General features: G+C 53.4%; 1 protein-coding gene across 1 annotated transcript in view; it reads right to left on the bottom strand.

Annotated features, from left to right (window-relative positions):
* Positions 1-2,239: 2,239 nt before the first annotated feature.
* LOC130544103 (mucin-1-like) overlaps positions 2,240-21,194 on the bottom strand; it is a gene marked incomplete at its 5' end in the record, with an annotated part of 33,274 nt that continues 14,319 nt past the window's right edge. The window contains 2 exons of the mRNA XM_057314159.1: positions 2,240-3,058; positions 4,909-6,032. Of these exons, the coding sequence (XP_057170142.1) occupies positions 2,240-3,058; positions 4,909-6,032 (1,943 nt within the window). The remainder of the gene's footprint in view (positions 3,059-4,908; positions 6,033-21,194) is intronic.

The raw sequence follows: 21,194 nt of genomic DNA on the forward strand, positions 1-21,194 counted from the left end.
TCACATGCTGTTCTCCCCAGTGTCCAGTCCCTTCTCTCCTGGAGGTGGGGTGGAGACCCGGGAGGGGTGGTCCCTGGGGGCCTCAGCCTGTGGTCACCCGAGAGCTGGGGTCTCGTGTCTCCTCTCTGAGCCCCTCCCAGACCCAATAGCCTGGCACAGAGCTGCTCCCACGAGATCTGTCATCTCTTGCTGCTCACCAGGAGACAGGTGCCCTGTCATGGGTTGAGTCGCATCCCCATAAGACACGGTCGAGCCTAACGCCCCATAACTGTGGCCTCCAAATAAGGCCACATCCTTATTTGGAAATAGGGTCTTTGCAGATGTGATCAGGTTAAACGAGGTCACACTGGACTAGGACAGGCCCTGATTTGGTGACCGGGGTCCTTCCAGAAGAGGGCTTAGGATGAAGACTCAGAGGAAAAGGCCATGTGACGTGGAGGCAGAGACTGGAGCCCAGATTGGGACCCCCAGAGGCTGGGGGAGGAGGAAGGACCCACCCCAGAGGCTTCGGAGGGAGCGCGACCCTGTGACACCTTAATTTTGGGATTCTGGCCTCCAGATCGGGAGAGAATACAGTTCTGTTCTTCCTGACCCACCCAATCTGTGGTCCTTAGTTCCGGGAGGCTGAGGAGCCCAGGGGTGAGAACGGGGAGATGATGGCAGCGGCGCCCATCGAGATGAGACGTCTTAGGACATGAGGATACGCTCCCCTCAGCAAATCGTCAAGGACGCTCACGGCTGGCCAGGCTGTGGGACATGGAGAACTCACACCCTGCTATTTTCTGGAACGGTCTTCCATTTCGTGAATTTGTCCTGAGGAACAGGGTGAGGCGGCATCCCCACTGCGCTTGGCGGTATCAAAGGTGGGAGCGGTGTGCGTGAACGCCCCCAGGATGAGCGGTTTCGCTGGATGTGCGGGAGCTGCGAGCACCAGGGGAGGCCCGCCGCCACCGTCCCAGGAGCCCACGCCTCATGTGTGAAGGGTAAGAGAGGTTACGAGACACATCGGTTCCAACATGATGAAATAAGAAGTGCACACTCCTGGGGCGAGGTGCCTGCCGGACAGCCAGCAGCGGGGTCTCTGGGCCCTTAAATCGAGGGTAATTTTGGACTTTCCCTGTTTGGGTTTTGCCGTAGTTTCCAACCTTGCATGAAGAACAAGTACTACTTCTGGAACAGGGAAACAATGCAATTATGAGCAGTGACTTTAGCCCTGACACTGAAAGCCACTGCTGCCCAGGCCAGCCGGCACCTGGGGAGGCGGGGAGGAGGGGTCCTGGGACAGGACGGAGCAGGCGGCGTGGCAGCCGGTGTGGTTTCCGTGGGCATGGTGGGAGCCGGCTGTTGGACTGGGCCTGAGCCTCCGGAAGCTGGGGCTGAGGCTCGGACAGCCGCTCCTGAGGCTGAGCTTCCCTGGGCCTCCCACGTCTTGTGTCTGCCCAGCCCCAGGAGAGCTGCTCTGTCATCTGAGACGGGGCGGTGGGACAGCGTCACCCTGAGGAATTGTCGCGAGCTGTGACGTTAGCTTTCCACGACCAGACGCGGGACTGGGCTCAGAGGGGCCAAGGGAATGGTGCAAGGTCACACAGCGATGGGCAGGGACTGTCAGTAAACCCTGCCATGTCCGATTTCCATTCCCATGGTCTTCCCGCACGGCTCGCTGCCTCTCGCAGCCCCCGGCCTGCTGGGCAGCCCCCACTGGAGCCCCGGGGCCAGCACCATGCTGATTGGAACCACCCGAACAGACTCAGTTCAGCCTACCCGCCAAAGAACATGGAGGAGCCCAGGGAAGAAACACAGGCCTTGGTCCAAAAGGGATGGGTTTGCATGTCATTTGTTTGTCCCTTGCATGCCAGGCAGGGACGTGATCCCTTGGTGCGTGGGGGCAGGGCATGGCCAGGTGGGTGGGCTCTGGTGTGATTCAGGCAGGGAAGGACCCTTGAGGTCAGCTGATGTGTGTGTGGGACACATGTCGTAGGCTGTGTGTGTGCTCCTGGCTCCTTGCCACCGGCCTGGAGCTGGCACTTCCTCTCGGTGGAAGTGCCACCAAGGCTCGGGAGGCTGGGTGACTTGTCTGTGGGCACCCTGCAGGAGGTGGCCCTTGCTTCAGGAGAGACACCTGTGCTGTGCATCTGACCTGCCTGGGGGAAGGGCTCATTCCCAGGTGGGGGCTGGATGTCAGCCTGAAGCCGGGCTACCCCTACCATCCCCTGGGGAGGAGAATGGCAATGACTAGCCCTCAGATTCCAGAAGGAATGCAAAGGCCATGCTCTCCCCTGGTCTCACTCTCCAGGCCATGCGCTCCCCTGGTCTCACTCTCCAGGCCATGCGCTCCCCTGGTCTCACTCTCCAGGCCATGCGCTCCCCCGGTCTCACTCTCCAGGCCATGCGCTCCCCCGGTCTCACTCTCCAGGCCATGCTCTCCCCCGGTCTCACTCTCCAGGCCATGCTCTCCCCCGGTCTCACTCTCCAGGCCATGCTCTCCCCTGGTCTCACTCTCCAGGCCATGTGCTCCCCTGGTCTCACTCTCCAGGCCATGCGCTCCCCTGGTCTCACTCTCCAGGCCATGCTCTCCCCTGGTCTCACTCTCCAGGCCATGCTCTCCCCTGGTCTCACTCTCCAGGCCATGCGCTCCCCTGGTCTCACTCTCCAGGCCATGCTCTCCCCTGGTCTCACTCTCCAGGCCATGCGCTCCCCTGGTCTCACTCTCCAGGCCATGCGCTCCCCTGGTCTCACTCTCCAGGCCATGCTCTCCCCTGGTCTCACTCTCCAGGCCATGCTCTCCCCTGGTCTCACTCTCCAGGCCATGTGCTCCCCTGGTCTCACTCTCCAGGCCATGCTCTCCCCTGGTCTCACTCTCCAGGCCATGTGCTCCCCTGGTCTCACTCTCCAGGCCATGTGCTCCCCTGGTCTCACTCTCCAGGCCATGTGCTCCCCTGGTCTCACTCTCCAGGCCATGTGCTCCCCTGGTCTCACTCTCCAGGCCATGTGCTCCCCTGGTCTCACTCTCCAGGCCATGTACTCCCCTGGCTGCCCCCCACCAACGCTGAGCTCTGTCCTCAGAGAAGGGGAGCCCAGAGGGCATCAGAAGGCCTGCAGAGAGAAACAACAGAGCCACCCTGCCTTCTGTGTGAGGTGGGGGCAGGGGCCGTGTCCAGTCTCCAGAACAGCTCTCTGCAGCCTCCCACGCGGGGTCTCTGGTATCCTGCTCACACCCCTCTCCTTGGTTCCGTCAAGGCTGTGAGTGGCTCTGTCCAGAAAGGCCCAGGACCTCGATGCCGAATCCCCTTCCCGGGGCAGAGGCAGGGCGAGCAGAGCAGGCCTGTTTTTGTTTGATATAAGTGCTGGATTGTTCTCTCTGCCCTCCTTGGCTATTATGCGGAAGCAAGTCCTAAAATAATATTGCATTTCCTCTCTCGTAATTTGGAGCGCGGATGCTCAGCCGGAATCGAGCTGGATGGGGGTGCTTTCATGTGCGGGCACTGGGGACTTGCGCTCACCACGGTCCCCAAGTCCGCCAGTGTGGGGGCTGCTCTGGGAGAGGGCTGCTTTTGTTCTTAATAAGGAAGTCTTTGGGAAAGCTGGTTTCTTCATCGAATTGTTCAGCATTCTGGATGGAGCCCTGAGCCCCGGACCCCAGAGACCAGAGCCAGTGATTGGCTGGTGATCAAGTGTGATTCTGGCTCATGAAGGTGCCCCTGGGAGATGGCGGTGCCTGGCGCATAGTGGGTGGTCAGGACACACTCAGGACAGATTCCAGCACAAAGAGCACTCACACAGCACTCTCTTCGCTGGCCACAGGTCGCCTGCTTTGACTCTAAATGCCTTTTCAGCTTTATCAGAGCGGCTGGGGTGCATGCTTCCTCTGAAGTCCTCAAAGCCCTTCTGTATTTGCTATCTTGGCAGGTGTTCCAGTGCCTTGAGCACTGGGGCGGGGCAGAGGCCATTCTTCATGGGCTTCCTGGTGGAGATGAAACATAGGCTTCCATGCCCCTCGGACCCTGTTCAAATCCCAGCTCCACCTCTACTTCTGGGACCTTGGGCTGGGCTTCTCCTGTGACTTGATTTCCTCACCTATAAAATGGACTCAAAATGCTACCTGTCATGAGGAGTGAGACGAGATAGCATAGGTCCCAACATCTCACTGCACGATGCTACTAGTATTCAAATGAAGAACACGGTACGTAGCTGGAGTTTAATATGCTAATTTCTTTCATTTACTCCACAGACATTTGCTGAGCGCTCCCTGTACATTAGGCCCTACAGTAGGCACCAAGGGCACACAAAGAAGAAATGGATCTTGTCCTCAAGTGAATCAAGATGATGGAGGTGATGGTGGTGGTGATGGTGGTGATGATGGTGGTGATGATGGTGATGATGATGGTGATGATGATGATGAAGATCATGATGATGATGGTGATCATGACAACGATGGTGGTGGTGATGATGATGGTGATGATGATGATGGTGATGATGGTGATGGTGGTGATGATGGTGATGATGGTGATGATGGTGGTGATGATGGTGATGGTGATGATGGTGATGATGGTGGTGATGATGGTGTGATGGTGGTGATGGTGGTGATGGTGATGGTGATGATGGTGGTGATGATGGTGATGGTGATGATGGTGGTAATGATGGTGGTGATGGTGGTGATGGTGGTGATGGTGATGGTGATGATGGTGGTGATGATGGTGATGGTGATGATGATGATGGTGATGATGGTGGTGATGATGGTAATGGTGATGATGATGATGGTGATGATGGTGGTGATGATGGTAATGGTGATGATGATGATGGTGATGATGATGGTAATGGTGATGATGGTGATGATGATGGTGATGGTGATGGTGATGATGGTGGTGATGATGGTGGTGACGGTGGTGATGATGGTGATGGTGATGATGGTGGTGATGGTGATGATGGTGATGGGGATGATGGTGGTGATGATGGTGATGGTGATGATGGTGGTGATGATGGTGATGGTGGTGATGGTGATGGTGGTGATGGTGATGATGGTGGTGATGATGGTGATGGTGATGATGGTGATGATGATGGTGATGATGGTGATGGTGATGATGGTGGTGATGGTGATGGTGATGATGGTGGTGATGGTGGTGGTGATGGTGATGGTGATGGTGGTGATGATGGTGGTGATGGTGGTGATGATGGTGATGGTGGTGATGGTGATGATGGTGATGGTGGTGATGATGGTGATGGTGATGATGGTGATGGTGATGCTGGTGATGGTGATGATGGTGATGATGGTGGTGATGGTGGTGATGGTGATGCTGGTGATGGTGATGATGGTGGTGATGATGGTGATGGTGGTGATGATGGTGATGATGATGGTGATGGTGATGATGATGATGGTGGTGATGGTGATGATGGTGGTGATGGTGGTGATGATGGTGATGGTGGTGATGATGGTGATGGTGGTGATGATGGTGATGGTGATGATGGTGGTGATGATGGTGATGGTGATGATGGTGATGGTGATGATGATGGTGATGGTGATGATGGTGGTGATGATGGTGGTGATGGTGGTGATGATGGTGATGGTGATGATGGTGGTGATGATGGTGGTGATGGTGGTGATGATGGTGATGATGGTGATGGTGATGGTGGTAATCTTGGTGATGGTGATGATTGTGGTGATGATGATGGTGATGATGGTGATGGTGGTGATGGTGGTGATGGTGGTGATGATGGTGATGATGATGGTGATGGTGATGATGGTGATGATGGTGATGATGGTGGTGATGGTGGTGATGGTGATGATGGTGATGGTGATGATGGTGGTTGTGATGATGGTGATGGTGATGGTGATCTTGGTGATGGTGATGATTGTGGTGATGATGATGGTGATGATGGTGATGGTGATGATGGTGGTGATGATGGTGATGGTGGTGATGATGGTGATGATGGTGATGGTGATGATGGTGATGATGGTGATGATGGTGATGATGGTGATGATGGTGGTGATGGTGATGGTGATGATGGTGGCGATGGTGATGATGGTGATGGTGATGATGATGATGATGGTGATGATTGTGGTGATGATGATGGTGATGATGGTGGTGATGATGATGGTGATGATGGTGGTGGTGATGATGGTGATGACAGTGATGATGATGGTGGTGATGGTGATGGTGGTGATGATGGTAGTGATGAAGGTGGTGATTATGATGATGGTAGTGGTAGTGATGATGATGATGGTGAATTGTACCCCTCCACACCAAGACATATCGACCTGGAACCTGTAAATGTGACCTTATTTGGAAAAGGGTATTTGCAGATATAACCAAGTTAGGATCTCCAGCTGTGAAAACTCTGGTTATTTGTTACAGTAGCCACAGGACATTCGTATACTGGCTGAGGTGGTAGTAATGATAATGAGTTGGGTTATCTTGAATGCAAACCATGTGCCAGGCTGTTGGGCTGTATATGTTGTTGAGTTCCACTCCCTACAAGAATTCTGAGGGAGGCAAAATTATCCCTATCCCACAGATCCAGCAGTCCAGGAACAGTGAGAAGAAATCAGTTGCCCACGATGACTGTATGGACATGAAGGAACTGGGATCTAACCCAGCAGCCCAACTGTACTCTCCTTGTGTTGGTTTGTGTGGTGGCGCCCCCTCTGCTGTGAAAGTTAAATGGGACCCTCACTTCCCCTCGCTTGCCCCAGTCACAGCTCTTAGATGTCAACAATTAGAAGGGTGGCAGAGGTCATTCACAGCCAAGCTCAGCCCTGAAGGCAAACCAGATCCTTGTAGTTGACTGCTAATGGCCAGGACCCTCTGGTGGCAAGCAACACAAAACCTAGCCCAAATGGACCAAAGCTAGAAAGGGAATGTTTGGCTCATGTAATTGGAAAGCCCACTGGCAGTCCTGGCCTCTTGCTGGCTGCTTCCTTCTCTGGTGGTAGCGAGATAGGCACCCCAATGCTAGCATCAAGCCCTCCTGGTTCTGGCCCAGTGGCAATGGGTGTCCGATTCCCTTCCAACAGCCTTAGAGTACATAGTCACTGCCTGCAAGCGGGTCACATGCCAATCATGGTGGCCAGGGGGACCGATGTTCTGATTAGATGGGCTGAACTGTAGGCCCACCCCTGGAGCTATGGGTGGGGCCAATACCATCCTGACCTCTGGAAGATAAGTAGAGCAACATAAACCAAAAAAGAAGGGAGGCTGGACACTGAGGGTTAAAAACTCAACAAATATCTAGTACATAGGCATGGCTTCCACTCTGCAGATAAGAATAGGGAAGTCTGGAGATCTGCCCAAGATTACTCAGCTAACACTCAGCAGGGTGGGGGCCTGAGTCAGAGATCCCCAAACAGTGCTATTTCAGTGTCTCCAAAAACAATTGGAACATGAAACTTAAGAATCAATGCCATTTGAAGAGTGCCTGGCTGGCTCAGTCAGTTCAGTGTCTGCCTTCAGCTCAGGTCATGATCCCAGGGTCCTGAGATCGAGCCCCATGTTGGGCTCTCTGCTCAGTGGGGGAGCCTACTTCTCCCTCTCCCTCTGCCTGCCCCCCCCCCCGCTTGTGCTCTTTCTCCCTCTGACAAACGAACAAACAAATAAATAAAATCTAAAAAATAAAAAAGAATCAATGCCATTTGAAACACCACAAAACATCAGGTATCTAGGAATAAACTCTTGAAAAATGTGGAAGACCTTTACACAGAAAACTGCATAACACCACTGAGAGAACTTAAACAAGAACCAAATAAATGTTGGGATATACCATGTCCATGGATTGGGAGACTCACTTGAGTAAAAATGTCAATTCTTCCCAAACTTATCTATGGATTAAATGCAATTCCAATCAAAATCCTAGCAGGTTTTTTGAAATCAACAAGCTGATTCTAAGATTTATGTGGAAATGTAAAGGAACAAATACGGAATGCACAGTTTCTAAAACAGGTCACTCACAATGTCCAGGGTACAATCCAAAATCACCTGACACATGAAAACCATGACACTTTCTCAACAGAGAAGACAACCAACAGAGGCCAATCCTGATGTGGTCCAGGAGTCAGAATCAGAAGATGAGGATCTCCACGGAGCTAGTTCACTAAGCTCAAGAACAGTAAAGCTTTCTTTGTAATAAGTGAAAGGACAGAAAATCTCAACACAGAAATAAAAACTATAAAAAGGAAGCAAATGGGAATTCTAGAACTAAAAAATTATAATGTGTGAAATAAAAAAATTCACTAGATTTTCACAGTAAATTCACAGAAGAATGGAGACGACAGAGAGAAAAACCAGTGAACTAAACATAAACCAAGAGAAACTATTTAAACTGAAAGCAGAAAGGCAAAGATGGAAATTAAAATTAACAGAGCCTCACGGATGTGCAAGACAATATCAAAATGTCTACCATGTGTGCAATCGGAGTCATGGAGGAGAGGCAGGTAAGAATGGGGTGAGAGAAGAATTTGGACCAACAACAGCTGAAAATTTCCCCACTTCGATCAAAGACATAGGTTTATAGATTTAAGAAACTCACGGGACCCCAGACAAGAGGAATACAATGAAAAGTCCACTTAGGAACATCATAGTCAAACTCCTGAAAACCAAAGATACAGGCAAAATCTTGAAAGCAACCAAAAGCAAAATGGCATTTCAAATCTAGGGAATAATGATCCCAAATGACCACCGAATCCTCATTAAATGCAATAAAATCTGGAAGACAGTAGAATGTCTTTAAAGTGCTACAATGAAAATTAAAAAACAAAACAAAACAAAACTGTCAACCCCAAATTTTATATCCAGCAAAAATATCCTTTAAGAATGAAGGTGAATTAAAGACATTTCGCTATGGAATTCATCAACAGCTGACCTGTGTTAGGAGAAATACTAATAAAGTTCTTGGGACAGAAGGGAAATAGGTGGAAATTCAGATTTCTGGAATGAAGGGAGGGCATCGTGTGGGTGGACTGTTGTGAGGGTGGGGGCACAGCTCTCCCCAGAGTTCTGTGTCCTACACAGATCCTTAAATGTACACAATTCCATTGGTAATCTTACCAGGAGTTTTGTTATTGTTGTTAGAGATTGACAAACTGATTCTGAAACTGATCTGAGAACACAAAGAACCAAGAATATCCAAACCAATACTGAAAAATCAGAGCAAAGTTGAGGAACCAAACCTAGGGGAATTCAAGACTTCCCATCCTAAAGCTTCAGAAGCCAGGTGGCAGGGACCCGACGTAGCAGGTGGACAGAACAGAACCCACGCTTCAGAGACAGACCCACGCGGATGGGGTTAATTCATTTTTAACGAGCGGTGCTGCACAACTAGCTGTCTACACCCCAGATCAGTCCAAGACACTGCAAGCCTGAAGGTACAGACTCAAACTGGAGTGTTTGTAAAATAAGACTTAGATGATTATCTTCACAACTGGGGACCGATGGACATAAAAAGCAATACAATAAACAAAAAATATTTGTAAAGTAAATTTCAACAAAGTTAAAAACAAAAGCCATCATTAGGAAAACGAAGAGGCAAGCTGCAGACTAAGAGAAAATATTTGCAGAATGTGTATCTGACAAAGGACTGGTGTGCAGGATACATGAAGAGCTTGCACAAAACTTTAAAAACGGGCAAACGGTTGGAACAGATCTTTACGGAGGAAGATATACTCATGGCCAGGACGCACATGGAAAGGGGCCCACATCAGTCTCCAACAGGTAAATGAAAACCACTCTGATTTACTTCTTCGATCTTTCCCACCAGAGAGGAGTTTTGCTACTTAGATCTTTGTGTAGGTGGAACCCTTCGGGACATTGTCTCCACGGATAACCCACGGGCATGAGGGCACCGTCGGGGGCTCCATATCTTGACACGTTGCCGCTTATGTTCGTTGGAACACATTAAACAGCAGCCCTAAGATCCATGCATTGCATTGCATGTGAAGTTTGTGGGAAGAGGGAATAAAAAGCCATTAACAAACCCTGGCCTCTAGGGAATGATGTGTGTGTCACGCGTCTTGGGCAACGTACACCCGTCTCTGCACCTTATTTCAAAATGCATCAAACATAAGATGGGTTGATGGATTTATAGAGGCAGGGAGGTAGAAAGAAGCAAGTGTGCTCAGTGTTAATTGTAGGAGTGGGTGGAGCATGGGGTGGTCGTGTAGAATTCTTGGAAGCTTTCTTTAGGTTTGAACATTTTCATAATCAAATGTTGGGGGAAGAAAAGAAGAAACAATGCAAGCCACAGAGTTACATAACATCTTTGCAAAGCGTTTTCCAACAAAGAGCTGGTATCCAGAGAATATTTTTAAATACCTCTAAAATCAGTAAGAAAAAGACAACAGCATCTGAAAGGACGAGGAGATGGCTAGCAAACACTTTGCGAGAGGGACTCCCGTTGGCCAACAAGGACCCTCAACGCCCTTAGTCAACAGTGGGGTGTCGATGACAACACACTGTGTCTGTTCGCACACAAATCAGAATCACAAAGAGAAGAAGCAACAAAGCAAAGCGTAAGGAGGGATGGTACCAAAGGCTGGCTGGGGACAGAGCCACGGGAACGCACGGGCTTGGCGGGTGCACGTGTGGCTCACTGCACGAGCTCCGTGTGTGTGCTTGGCTCACGCAAGCAGACTGAGCATAAGCCCGCCCAACGATCCGCGGCTCTGCCTCCCGGGCAGTCCCGCCAACGCGGGCGTGTCTGCGAGCACCACAGACACGGTCAAGACTGTTCACAGCAGGGTAAGTCGTAAGAGCCCGAAACTGGAAGCGACCCAAACCCCCACCAACGGCCGAACAGGTAATAAAACATGGTACCTTCACACAGTAGGGTATGATACACCCAAGATGCGGCCAAGTCTCAGACACGTACTGTTGGTTACAAAAAGCCAGACACAAAAGACGACATTCTGAATGATCTCATGGATAGGAAATTCAAATCATGAGCCTGACCCCTGGTGATGGAGGGCAGATGGTGGGTACTAGTGGGTAACTCTGGGGAGTGTCCTGGCTGGGGGGATGCGGGGGTGCTGGAATGTCTGGATCTTGGTGACTGGCACATGGGTGGGTGGGCTCACTTAGTACGCATTTGGGTTGTGCGGTTTTCTATATATAAATGATTCTACCATATTGGTAACGTGCTCCCTTCATGGTGCGCCGCGGCCTGAGACCTCCCCGGGAGGCCAGCGGGAAGGCCAGCCTCGCTCTGGTGCGTGGACCTTCCAGCTGGTGGGGTCCGGCAGGTCAGAGGTCTGAGCCCGCAGGCGCTGGGGAGTCCAGGCCGGGTCTGTTTACTTAGCTGGGCCTCCTTACAACACCGCTTCCGTTCCTGGGCTGACGTCAGGCACCGTGGGGCAGGCACGGTGGGCCGCACCAGGGCAGGACGCAGCAAGGAGCCCAGCCTGCGAGGGGCCTGCCCCACGTGTCCGAGTGTCCCTGTGATCTCCTCCTTCCCTCCCTGTCTTCAGTTCCCTCCAGGCAGAGTCTGCTGCCCCGGGGGTGATGAAGGCTACGGGGTGGGGAACGGCTTCTTGTTTCCACCCATCTGCTCCCACTCGCCCCCTCCTGCCTTCCTGTCTACACCTCTCGCCTGAGTCGCTCACTTAATAACTAACAGTGTTTGGGAAACATTTAAAGCATATTGCACATTTTTTTCATTGCATGAGCAACAAAAGGATTAACTGAATCATGATCTCTCACAAATGTGGATGGGAAATAAAATAACTCCGCACAGCCTCGAAACAGACTTGGCATGCTTGTAAGCTGAGTTGTAACTAACTCAAACCAAATACGCCTGCTTCCTTACCTTCTCGGCTACTGCCTCGGAGCCCAGCGCCACCCCGTGCACACCTCAGAGCCTGGGGCTGGAAGAGGCCTCGCGTCAACCTCCCCTTTCCTGCGGCTGCTGCCCAGGCCCCGGGACAGGATGGGCTCCTGAGCTCAGGGCTGGGCTGAGACTAACCAGGGCTCAGGAACCGTCCCCTGCAGGTGGGGGAGGACATGCGCTCCTGCCTGTGCAGCCTGTGACGGCTGGAGGTCCTGCCTCTGGTCGCTTGGAAAGCTCCTTACGCCATCTGGTCCTCACAGCCTCTGAGAGGACCCCACAGTCCCATCTCTCACACACCCCAGAAGGAGCACAGGGCTGTCCCTGGTCCCCCTGAACGGCCCTGGGGACACGCCCAGCCTTCCCCACCCCCTACCTGCTGGGACGGGACAGCGTGGGGAGTGCTCACCTACCCAGGAGCAGCCCAGCCCGAGGCTTCCAGGGGCTCTGCAGGGAAGGCTGGGTGCCCACCACGCACAGGAGATGCCAGGGGCAAGCACAGCTCCATCCCCATTTCACAGCGGAGCAAGCTGAGCTTCCAGAAGGCTCTCTGGTACCTGCCCAAGCTTGCACAGCTATTAGCAAGACAGTGGGATCCAGAAAAATTCCTGCCCCTGGCCTGGTGTTTCTCTACCCACCTCCACTGAGCTGGACGTGGCTCCTGCCCGGAGGAGGAGTCCCAGACCGCCCGTCGAGACGGGGAGTCTCCCTGGCTGTCACCGCACAAGGGCCACGTCACGGCCACAGGGCTAGGGAGGAGGGGGCAGCTCCCTTCCTCCAAGTCGCTTTCTTCATTCACCTGGCCACTCCTTGACTTGGCCCTCCCCCAGATTCTGATCTGAACGCACTGGCAGCTGTTGGAAAATGGTGATGATGGTGATGACGAGAATAATTCTGTGTATATACACACATCCACACAGGTACACAAACACAAGTGCACACGTGCACACACACATGCACACACATGCATACACACAGGTACACATACATGCACACATGCATACACGAGCACACACAGGTACACACAGGCACACATGCATACACAGGCACACACACATAGGTACACACATGCACACACACCAGCACACACGTGTGCACACCAGCACACACACCAGCACACACAGGTACACACATGCACACACCAGCACACACATGCACACACACATGCATGCACACAGGTACACATGCATGCACACATGCACACACACCAGCACACACAGGTACACACATGAACACACATCAGCACACACAGGTACACACATGCACACACCAGCACACACAGGCACACACACATGCATACACACATGCACACACACACATGCACACATGCATACACTAGCACATGTGTGCACACACACGCACACACATCAGCACACACAGGTACACATACATGCACACATGCACACACACCAGCACACACAGGTACACACATGAACACACATCAGCACACACATCAGCACACACATGCACATACACATGCATGCACCAGCACACACAGGTACACACAGGCACACACACCAGCACACACAGGTACACAAATGCACACACACAGGTACACATGCACACACAGGCACACACACATGCATGCACACAGGTACACATACATGCACACATGCATACACCAGCACACACAGGCACACATGCATACACAGGCACACACACATAGGTACACACATGCACACACACCAGCACACACAGGTACACACATGCACACACATCAGCACACACACGCACACACATGCACACATGCATACACCAGCACACACAGGTACACACAGGCACACATGCATACACAGGCACACACACATAGGTACACACATGCACACACACCAGCACACACAGGTACACACACAGGTACACACCAGCACACATGCGTACATACTCAAGAGCAGCTCTCTTGTGGGTGATTGAATCCCGACACTGCCCTACAAATGGGGGCTCTGCCTATTCCCTTTCCTGGGAAGCCCACCGAGGCTCAGAGAGCATAAGTGCACAAGGTCACACAGAGCTGAGGGGTCTGACCCGGAGCCTCTGACCCCAAGCTCTGCACTCCAGCTCCGACCCACAGTTCCCACAGGCGAGGCCCTGCAGGTGGGCAGGGTAGGGCACAGGTCTTCGGGGCTTGGAAGGCCCCCGAGCCTCTGGGAGAAGCCCTCGCTCGGGAAACCCAGACATGAGTGGTGTGTGTGTGAGGGAATCAAGCATTCGAATCAGATTTTCATGAAAACACACAGGTCTACAAATGGAACAGAGGGGGCTTCCCGGTTGTCTGGCTTATGAAGACCCTTGGTGCTGGCTTGCAGGGTGCTGTCTCTCTGGGAGGGGTGTGGGTTACACGGCCATGCTGGGAAGGAAACCAGACACCTCACAAGATCAAAGGCTCTTCCAGAGCCGTGATTATGCCTGCCTTTGTGGAAGACCCACCTGGCACCGGGTGACCCTGCAGGAAGCAGCTGGTGCGGGCGTGCCTACAGGCCAGAGCCTTGCTCTTGTCCTCTCTGGGGAATTCCCGCTCCCCTGTAGGTCCAGCCCGAACACCTCCTCTGGCATCCCCTCCTGCCCTGTCCCTGCTGCCCCTGCTCATGGTGGTATGGAGCGAACACCGTGTGGCCGAGGGTGTGGCCCCACGGTCTCTCTCCTCTGCATGACCCCACAGCCCTGAGGGCAGGCCTGTCCTGGTGTCGCAGGCCTCCCCGTCCCACTCATGGGACAGACTCCTGTCCGTACTCACAGCTGGGGTGACCTGAGGATTCCCCACCTGTGAAGTGCGTTTTGCAGCTGCTGCACCTGGCAGGCTGGGTGCAGGGTGCACGCTTGGGCTCGGTGGCAGCTACCCTGGGGGTGCAGGAGCCCACGGCGCTGGCACTGTTTTCTCCCGTTCAGCTCAGCCCCAGGCTGGGCACAGAGCCAGGGGGAAAGTGGACGTGCAGCTGCTTCACCGGGAGAGCGGCTGCACACAGGGAGCGACCCGTGCTGCGGGGGCCAGAGTGGAGGGGACGTAAGGCCCTCCCACATTTCCATTTCTGTGTGGTGCAGCAGGGGAAACCGAGGCCCCCGAGGTCGGGGGTTACTCAGGATCACACTGCTGGGGCTGGAGGGAGAAACGAGACGGCCCAGCTCTTGAGAGCTATGGGCCGTGGGTCTGTTCAGTGTCTGCACCATGGATGCCACGGAGGCGGCGGGATGCTTCTGTTGCACTGCGGAGAAGCAGGCTCGGCGGGACCGGAGTCGGCATCCAGCTCCGTCCAGTGCCCCGTGCCCCCTGCCCCCCCGCACACCTGAGATCTGTGGGAAACAGGGCTGTGTGTCCACATTCCCTGCATATCACGGGGGGAGATAAGGGCCCGTGGAGATAAGCTGGGCTGGAACCTGGGCAGGAGAGTCTTTCCAGCCCACAGGTGCCCTCGCTCGTGTCCCCAGACTTGACTCATCTCCAGCTCTCCCCTGGCAGCACTCCACCCTGCTCTCAGCTGCCTATCAAATGCGGGAACAGTAGTGCTAAGAGGCCCCTCTGGCCCAGCCAGCAGAGGTGGTTCTGGGACACAGAAGAGGAAGCCTGCGGAGCCTCGTCCCCGTGGGAGGCTGGAAATAGAAATCAGATCCACAGGGGGTTTCGATAGGTTAGCAGATGCTCATAGCAGCTGCTGTTCCGACGGTGACAACAAGCCCAGCACAGCTTCGAGCCCATTACACGCGTCCTCTTATTCAGTCCTCAGAATATCACTCTCAAGGACACTCATCATCCCACTCTGCGAGGGACGCCAGCTGTGGATGGCTTGTGAGGCCTCAGGGCTGGTCAGGAACAAAACAAGGACTCGATCTGGCTCCATCCGGTTGCAGAGACGAGCTCATAACCACTGTGTGGACTGCCCGGTGCCCCCGGTCTGTGTTTGTACCAGCCTCTCCATTTCAGACTCTCGTCCTGGGCTCCAGAGGACCTCAGAGAGCTGTTGGGAAGCCAGGACATGAAGTACTGCCCCTCTTGTCTCTCTTTCTATCCTGGGAGAGGAGCTGTGCGCGCTGGCAGGCCCTGCTGTCCTCATGCAGGGCTGAGATTTCCACCTGCCCCTGCCCCAGGGCTGCGTTTCTCTCCAGAGAGGAGAGCTCTCCGGGGTGGGGGCATCATGGGGAGCTGCTTTGGTTTCTTAGTCAACCCTTCATTCATTCGACAACTGAATCCCCAAGCATTTATGGAGGGCCTACTGTGTGCTAAGCACTGTCCTAGAAAGTGCTCAGAAGAGCTCAAAAGGAAGGGACAATGACGCTCAGAGTAGACACAAATGAACCGAGAAAGACAATAGGGGAGCCCAGCTACACTTGCAGCTGTGCTGTTGAGAAGATAAAGTAACCTCCTTTAGCTAGACTAAGGAAAAAAGAGAGAAGACCCAAATAAGTAAAAGCAGAAATTAGCCGACTCCACAGGCATCCAGACATCGGACAACTACGTGCTTGCAAAGTGATCAACCTGGAAGAAGTGGGTATGTTCCTCGAAACACACACTCTCCCGAGACTGACTCATGAAGAAACAGAAAATCTGAACAGATCAGTAAAGAGTGTGAAGATGAAACAGCAATCAAAAACCTCGCAACGCAGAAGGGCCCAGGGCCAGACAGACAGCTCCACTGGTGGATCCACCGAACATTTCATGTAAAATTTGACACCAATCCTTTTCAACTCCTACAAACAAGTTGAAGAGAAGGGAACACTCCTGAACTGGTTTCACAAGCCAGCATTCCATCAGGCTCACACAGGCCAGGCAAGGACGCCATGAGGAGATTATAGACCAATATCCCTGAAGAAGATACACAAAAATCCCCCAGCCGATTACTAGCACACTGAACTCAACAGCGCATTGAAAGGATCGTACACCACGAGCACATGGGATCCGCTTCTGGGAGGTTCAGTCTGTGCAAATCAACGTGACCCAGCACACCAACGGAAGGAAGCATGGAAACCGCAATCACCTCAATAAATACAGAACAAGCACCTGGCAGCATTCGAAGTTCTTCCAGGATAAAAATACTCCACAAACTGAGTAAAGGATCGTACCTCAATATAATAAAACCCATGTATGGGAAGGCCACAGCTAGCATCACACTAGGATCGCGAACAAGACGATGGGGCCCACTCTCACCATGCGTGTGCGACAGAGTACTGGAAGTCCAGGCCTGAGCAGTTGGGCAAGAAAAATCAATAGAAATCATTAATACTGGAAAGGAAGACGTGAACTCGCCTCTGTGTACGTATGACATGATCTTACATGTGGAAAATCCTAAAGACTCTGCTGAACAACTCTGAGAACTAATAACGTCAGTAAGGTTGCAGGATACAAACTAAACATACAACTGTCAGTTGTGTTTCTATACACTAACAATATCTGGAAAAGATATTAGGGAAATAATTGCGTTCACAATAGCTTCGAAAAGAATGAAATACTGAGGAGTATATTTAAACAAGGAGGTGAAAGCTATTTGCGTGCTGATGAAAGACGCTGAAGGCACGAAGAAATGGAAAGATACCCTGCGTACATGGATTGGGAGAGTTAAAATGTCTATACTACCCAAAGCAATCTACAGATTCAATGCAATCCCTAGAAAATTTCCAATGGTATTTTTCACAGAAATAGAAAAACATCCTAAAATTCATACGGAACCACAAAAGACCCTAAATCCACAGCAACCTTGAGAAAGAAGAACAAAGCTGGTGGAATCACATTTCCTGGTTCCAAACTACATTGCGAAGCTTTGGTCATCAAAACAGTATGGTTCTGGCGTATAAACAGACGCACAGACCATGGAACAGAACAGAGTCCAGAAACAAAGCTGTGCAAACACTGTCAGCCAGTGTTCAACAAGGGTGCCGGGAATACGCAATGGAGGAAAGACGGTCTCGTCAACAGATGGTGTCGGGAAAGGGGAATGGCCACATGCAAAAGAATAAAATTGGGCCCTTATCTGAGACCATCCACAAAAATCAACCTAAAACGGACGAAAGACTTAAATATAAGATATGAAACCATAAACATTCTAGAAGGAAACAGAGGGGAAAACCTCCTTGACACGGGTGTTGGCAGTGACTTTTTTGGATCTGACATCAAAAGCACAGGCAACGAGAGCAAAAATAAACTGCTGGGACCACCTCCAACTAAGAATCTTCTGCACGTCAACAGAAATAATCAAGAACAGGAAAAGACGAACCTGCGGGGGGGCAGAGAAAATATTTGCAAGCTGTCCATGTGATAAGGGATTAATATACAAAAAATATAATGAACTCATGCAACTCAATAGCAAAAAACCCAAAACAACCCAATTAAGAAGTAAGCAAACTGGGGCGCCTGGGTGGCACAGCGGTTAAGCGTCTGCCTTCGGCTCAGGGCGTGATCCCGGCGTTATGGGATCGAGCCCCACATCAGGCTCCTCCGCTATGAGCCTGCTTCTTCCTCTCCCACTCCCCCTGCTTGTGTTCCCTCTCTCGCTGGCTGTCTCTCTCTCTGTCGAATAAATAAATAAAATCTTTAAAAAAAAAAAAAAAAAAGAAGTAAGCAAACTACCCAAGAGACGTTTTCCCAACGACATACCAATGAATGACCCCCAGGTGTCCGGAAAGATGCATGATGTCACTCATCAGCAGGAAAACGCAAATCTAATCGCGACTGCTACCTCCTCGCACCGGCTAGAATGACTGTTATCAAGGAGACGAGGGCTAACGGTGTCGGGGGTGGGGGACTCCATGCTCTGGGGGTGGGAATGCACTGCGGGAACAGTCAAACATGAGACGCGGAACTGCCGTGTGATCCAGCGGTCCCGCTTCCAGCCACGGAGTCAGTGGGATGAACACCGGATCCTAGAGGGGTGTGCACCCACACTCCCTGCAGCGCGGCGCCCTGTCGCCGAGCCGGGGACCAACCTGAGTGCCCGCTGATGGGCGGGCGGGTAACAACGATGCGGTATTTACACAAGGCGGTATCACTCGGCCAGGAAAGGAGGGAAACGCTGCCGTTTGCTGTCACCATACCTCGATGCACCTGGAGGGGATTGTGCTCCGTGAGGGAGCCAGACACAGGACAAATACCGCACGATCCCACTTCTACGTAACATCTATAAAACAGGAAAACGGGGGTCGTCCGGGGCCAGGGGAGGGAGAAGAGGGGAGGCGTCGGGCAAAGGTTCCAAAGTACCAGGGACAGGATGGAGACGCTCCGGGACCCGTGGTGACTGCGGTGAACAACGCTGTCCTGCGTACTTGGAGTGGTCTTACGTAGTCTCACCCCAAAAAGCAGGTAAACACGTGAGGCGATCGAGAGGTTACTGAGCTCGGTTGGGGGCACGGTCTCACAGTGCCTCCGTGTACCAGGGCATCATGGGATACACCTGACATACCAATCACGGCCACGCCTCAGTCCTCCCTGAGAAGAGCCACCGTCCAGGGGACGCTGTTCTCAGCGGGGCGAGTCCTGAGCAAGCAGACAGCACACAGCCTGGGGCGGCTCGTAGTTCTCTGGGGCTGTCCTGACAAATTACAACAAACTTTATGGCTTGACACCGCAGAAACGGATTCCCTCACAGTTCCAGAAGCCCCGAGTCTGAAATCGGGGTGTGGGCAGGTCCCAGTTCCTGGGGGCCCAGGCATCCCTCTATAGCGCTCTCCTGGGCATCTCTGTGTCCTCTCGTCGTCTTATGAAAATACCAGCCGTTGAACGTAGGGCCCACTCTAATCCAATATGACCGCCTTTAGATCTTTACCTAATTCTACTGCCAAAAACCCATGTGGGGCAGGCAGGGAAAGCGTCTCCGAGAAGGCCAGAAGGCCGTGTTGTTAAGGCCTGAGTGAAAGGAGACTGTGCCTTGTGGAGGGCACAGCCCGTGCAAAGGTCCTGAGGCAGGAACCCACTGGTGGCTTTGAGCAACATTCAGTAGGCCACTGGGGGCTGAGGGGGAGGTGAGTGGGGCTGACTCACTGACTTCTTGGTCACGGGTCTCCTCGGTCACAGTCACAGGAGGGATGACGTTGGTCTGTATTCTGAGTGAGGCAGGAAGAAGCCATCTGTGGTTTCTGACCAGAGGAGAACTCAGTCAGCTTGGGCTTTAAGAGGTCGGGATCCCTGTGGCTGCTTGTGGTGCTACTGGGAGGGTGACATCCTGAATGAGGAGGCTGAGCCCCGGGGAAAGCCCCCTGCCGTCGGATTTGGGACCTCAGGCGTGTGCACCATGGGCCTGACTGCTGGTTAGGCGACCTGGCATTTCCCAGCTGTCTTCGTCCCCTCCTAGAGCTCTCTGGACCTGCAGCCTGCTCGGCAGAACTCCCTCCCGCTCTGCACGGCCTCAGGTTGCCTGGCCCGAAGCCTGGCTTCCCTCTGGCCAGCTCCTTTGGCCCTCCTCCCTGCCAAGGCCTCGCCTGGACAGCCCTCAGATCCCGAGGCCTAAAAACCAGCGCCAGTCTAACTCCCCGGGCTGGGCTGGCCCCTCACCCCCACGGGCAGCCGCAGTGGGCAGGAGCCGGAGGGCCCGGCTGTCTAGGAAGTGCCACGGGTCAGCTCCACACTGTGGGGCCTGGCAGTCATCAGAGCTGGGACACCGGGGAGGCCAGCTATGGATGTCCTCCTGTGACAGCAAGCTGCCCAGGGAGGGAAGAAGACCGGGTGGGGATGGGGCCGCTGCCAGCCGGGCAGGTGAGGGCTCGTTCCCACAGCGGGCTACACTCAGCGCAACATGCAAATCCCATGACCCTTCCAGCGACGCCCTGACGTGGTCCCTGTGGGCCACGTGAGGAGACTGAGGCCGGGTGCCCGAAGAGCCACACTCCCTCCCAGCACGAGCTCAGCCCCGCCGCTGCGCGCAGCCGTGTCCCGGGGGAGCCTCACTGGGCCCTCGGGAGATGCCGAGGACATTCTCAGCTTCCGCAGCGCGCTCCGGGTGACGGCAAACGTGGATTCTGTCCGCAGTGGCGGAGCTAGAATTTCAATTTGCCATTTCCCCGTGTTTGCCTGAGCTGTGATATTACCATCGGAAAACACACGGGGTAAACGTCCCACCGTCACCAGTCGTCAAGCGCTGTGCGACCCACCGGCATCAGAGTCACTCGCAGGCCGTGGGACCGCCCCCCGCCTAGCGCCAGAGCTCCGTCTTGTCACCGCGCAAGTAAACCCCAAACCCGTCAGCAGCACCCCCTGATCTCTGCGCCTCCCACCCCAGCCCCTGGCACCGTGGACCTGCCTGCCCAGGACATGTCACAGACATGGAATCGCACGGTGTGGCCCTTGGCGGCCGGCCTCTCGCCCTCGGGTTTTTGAGGTTGGCAGCACGTCAGAGCTCAGTCACATCATTGTGTGGGTCGGCCACGCTCTGTTTGTCCATCATCCCCTGCGTGGCCCAGGTCGGAAACCCTCTCGT

The sequence above is a fragment of the Ursus arctos genome, unplaced genomic scaffold (assembly GCF_023065955.2).
Source record: "Ursus arctos isolate Adak ecotype North America unplaced genomic scaffold, UrsArc2.0 scaffold_19, whole genome shotgun sequence".
Classification (NCBI taxonomy): Eukaryota; Metazoa; Chordata; class Mammalia; order Carnivora; family Ursidae; genus Ursus; species Ursus arctos.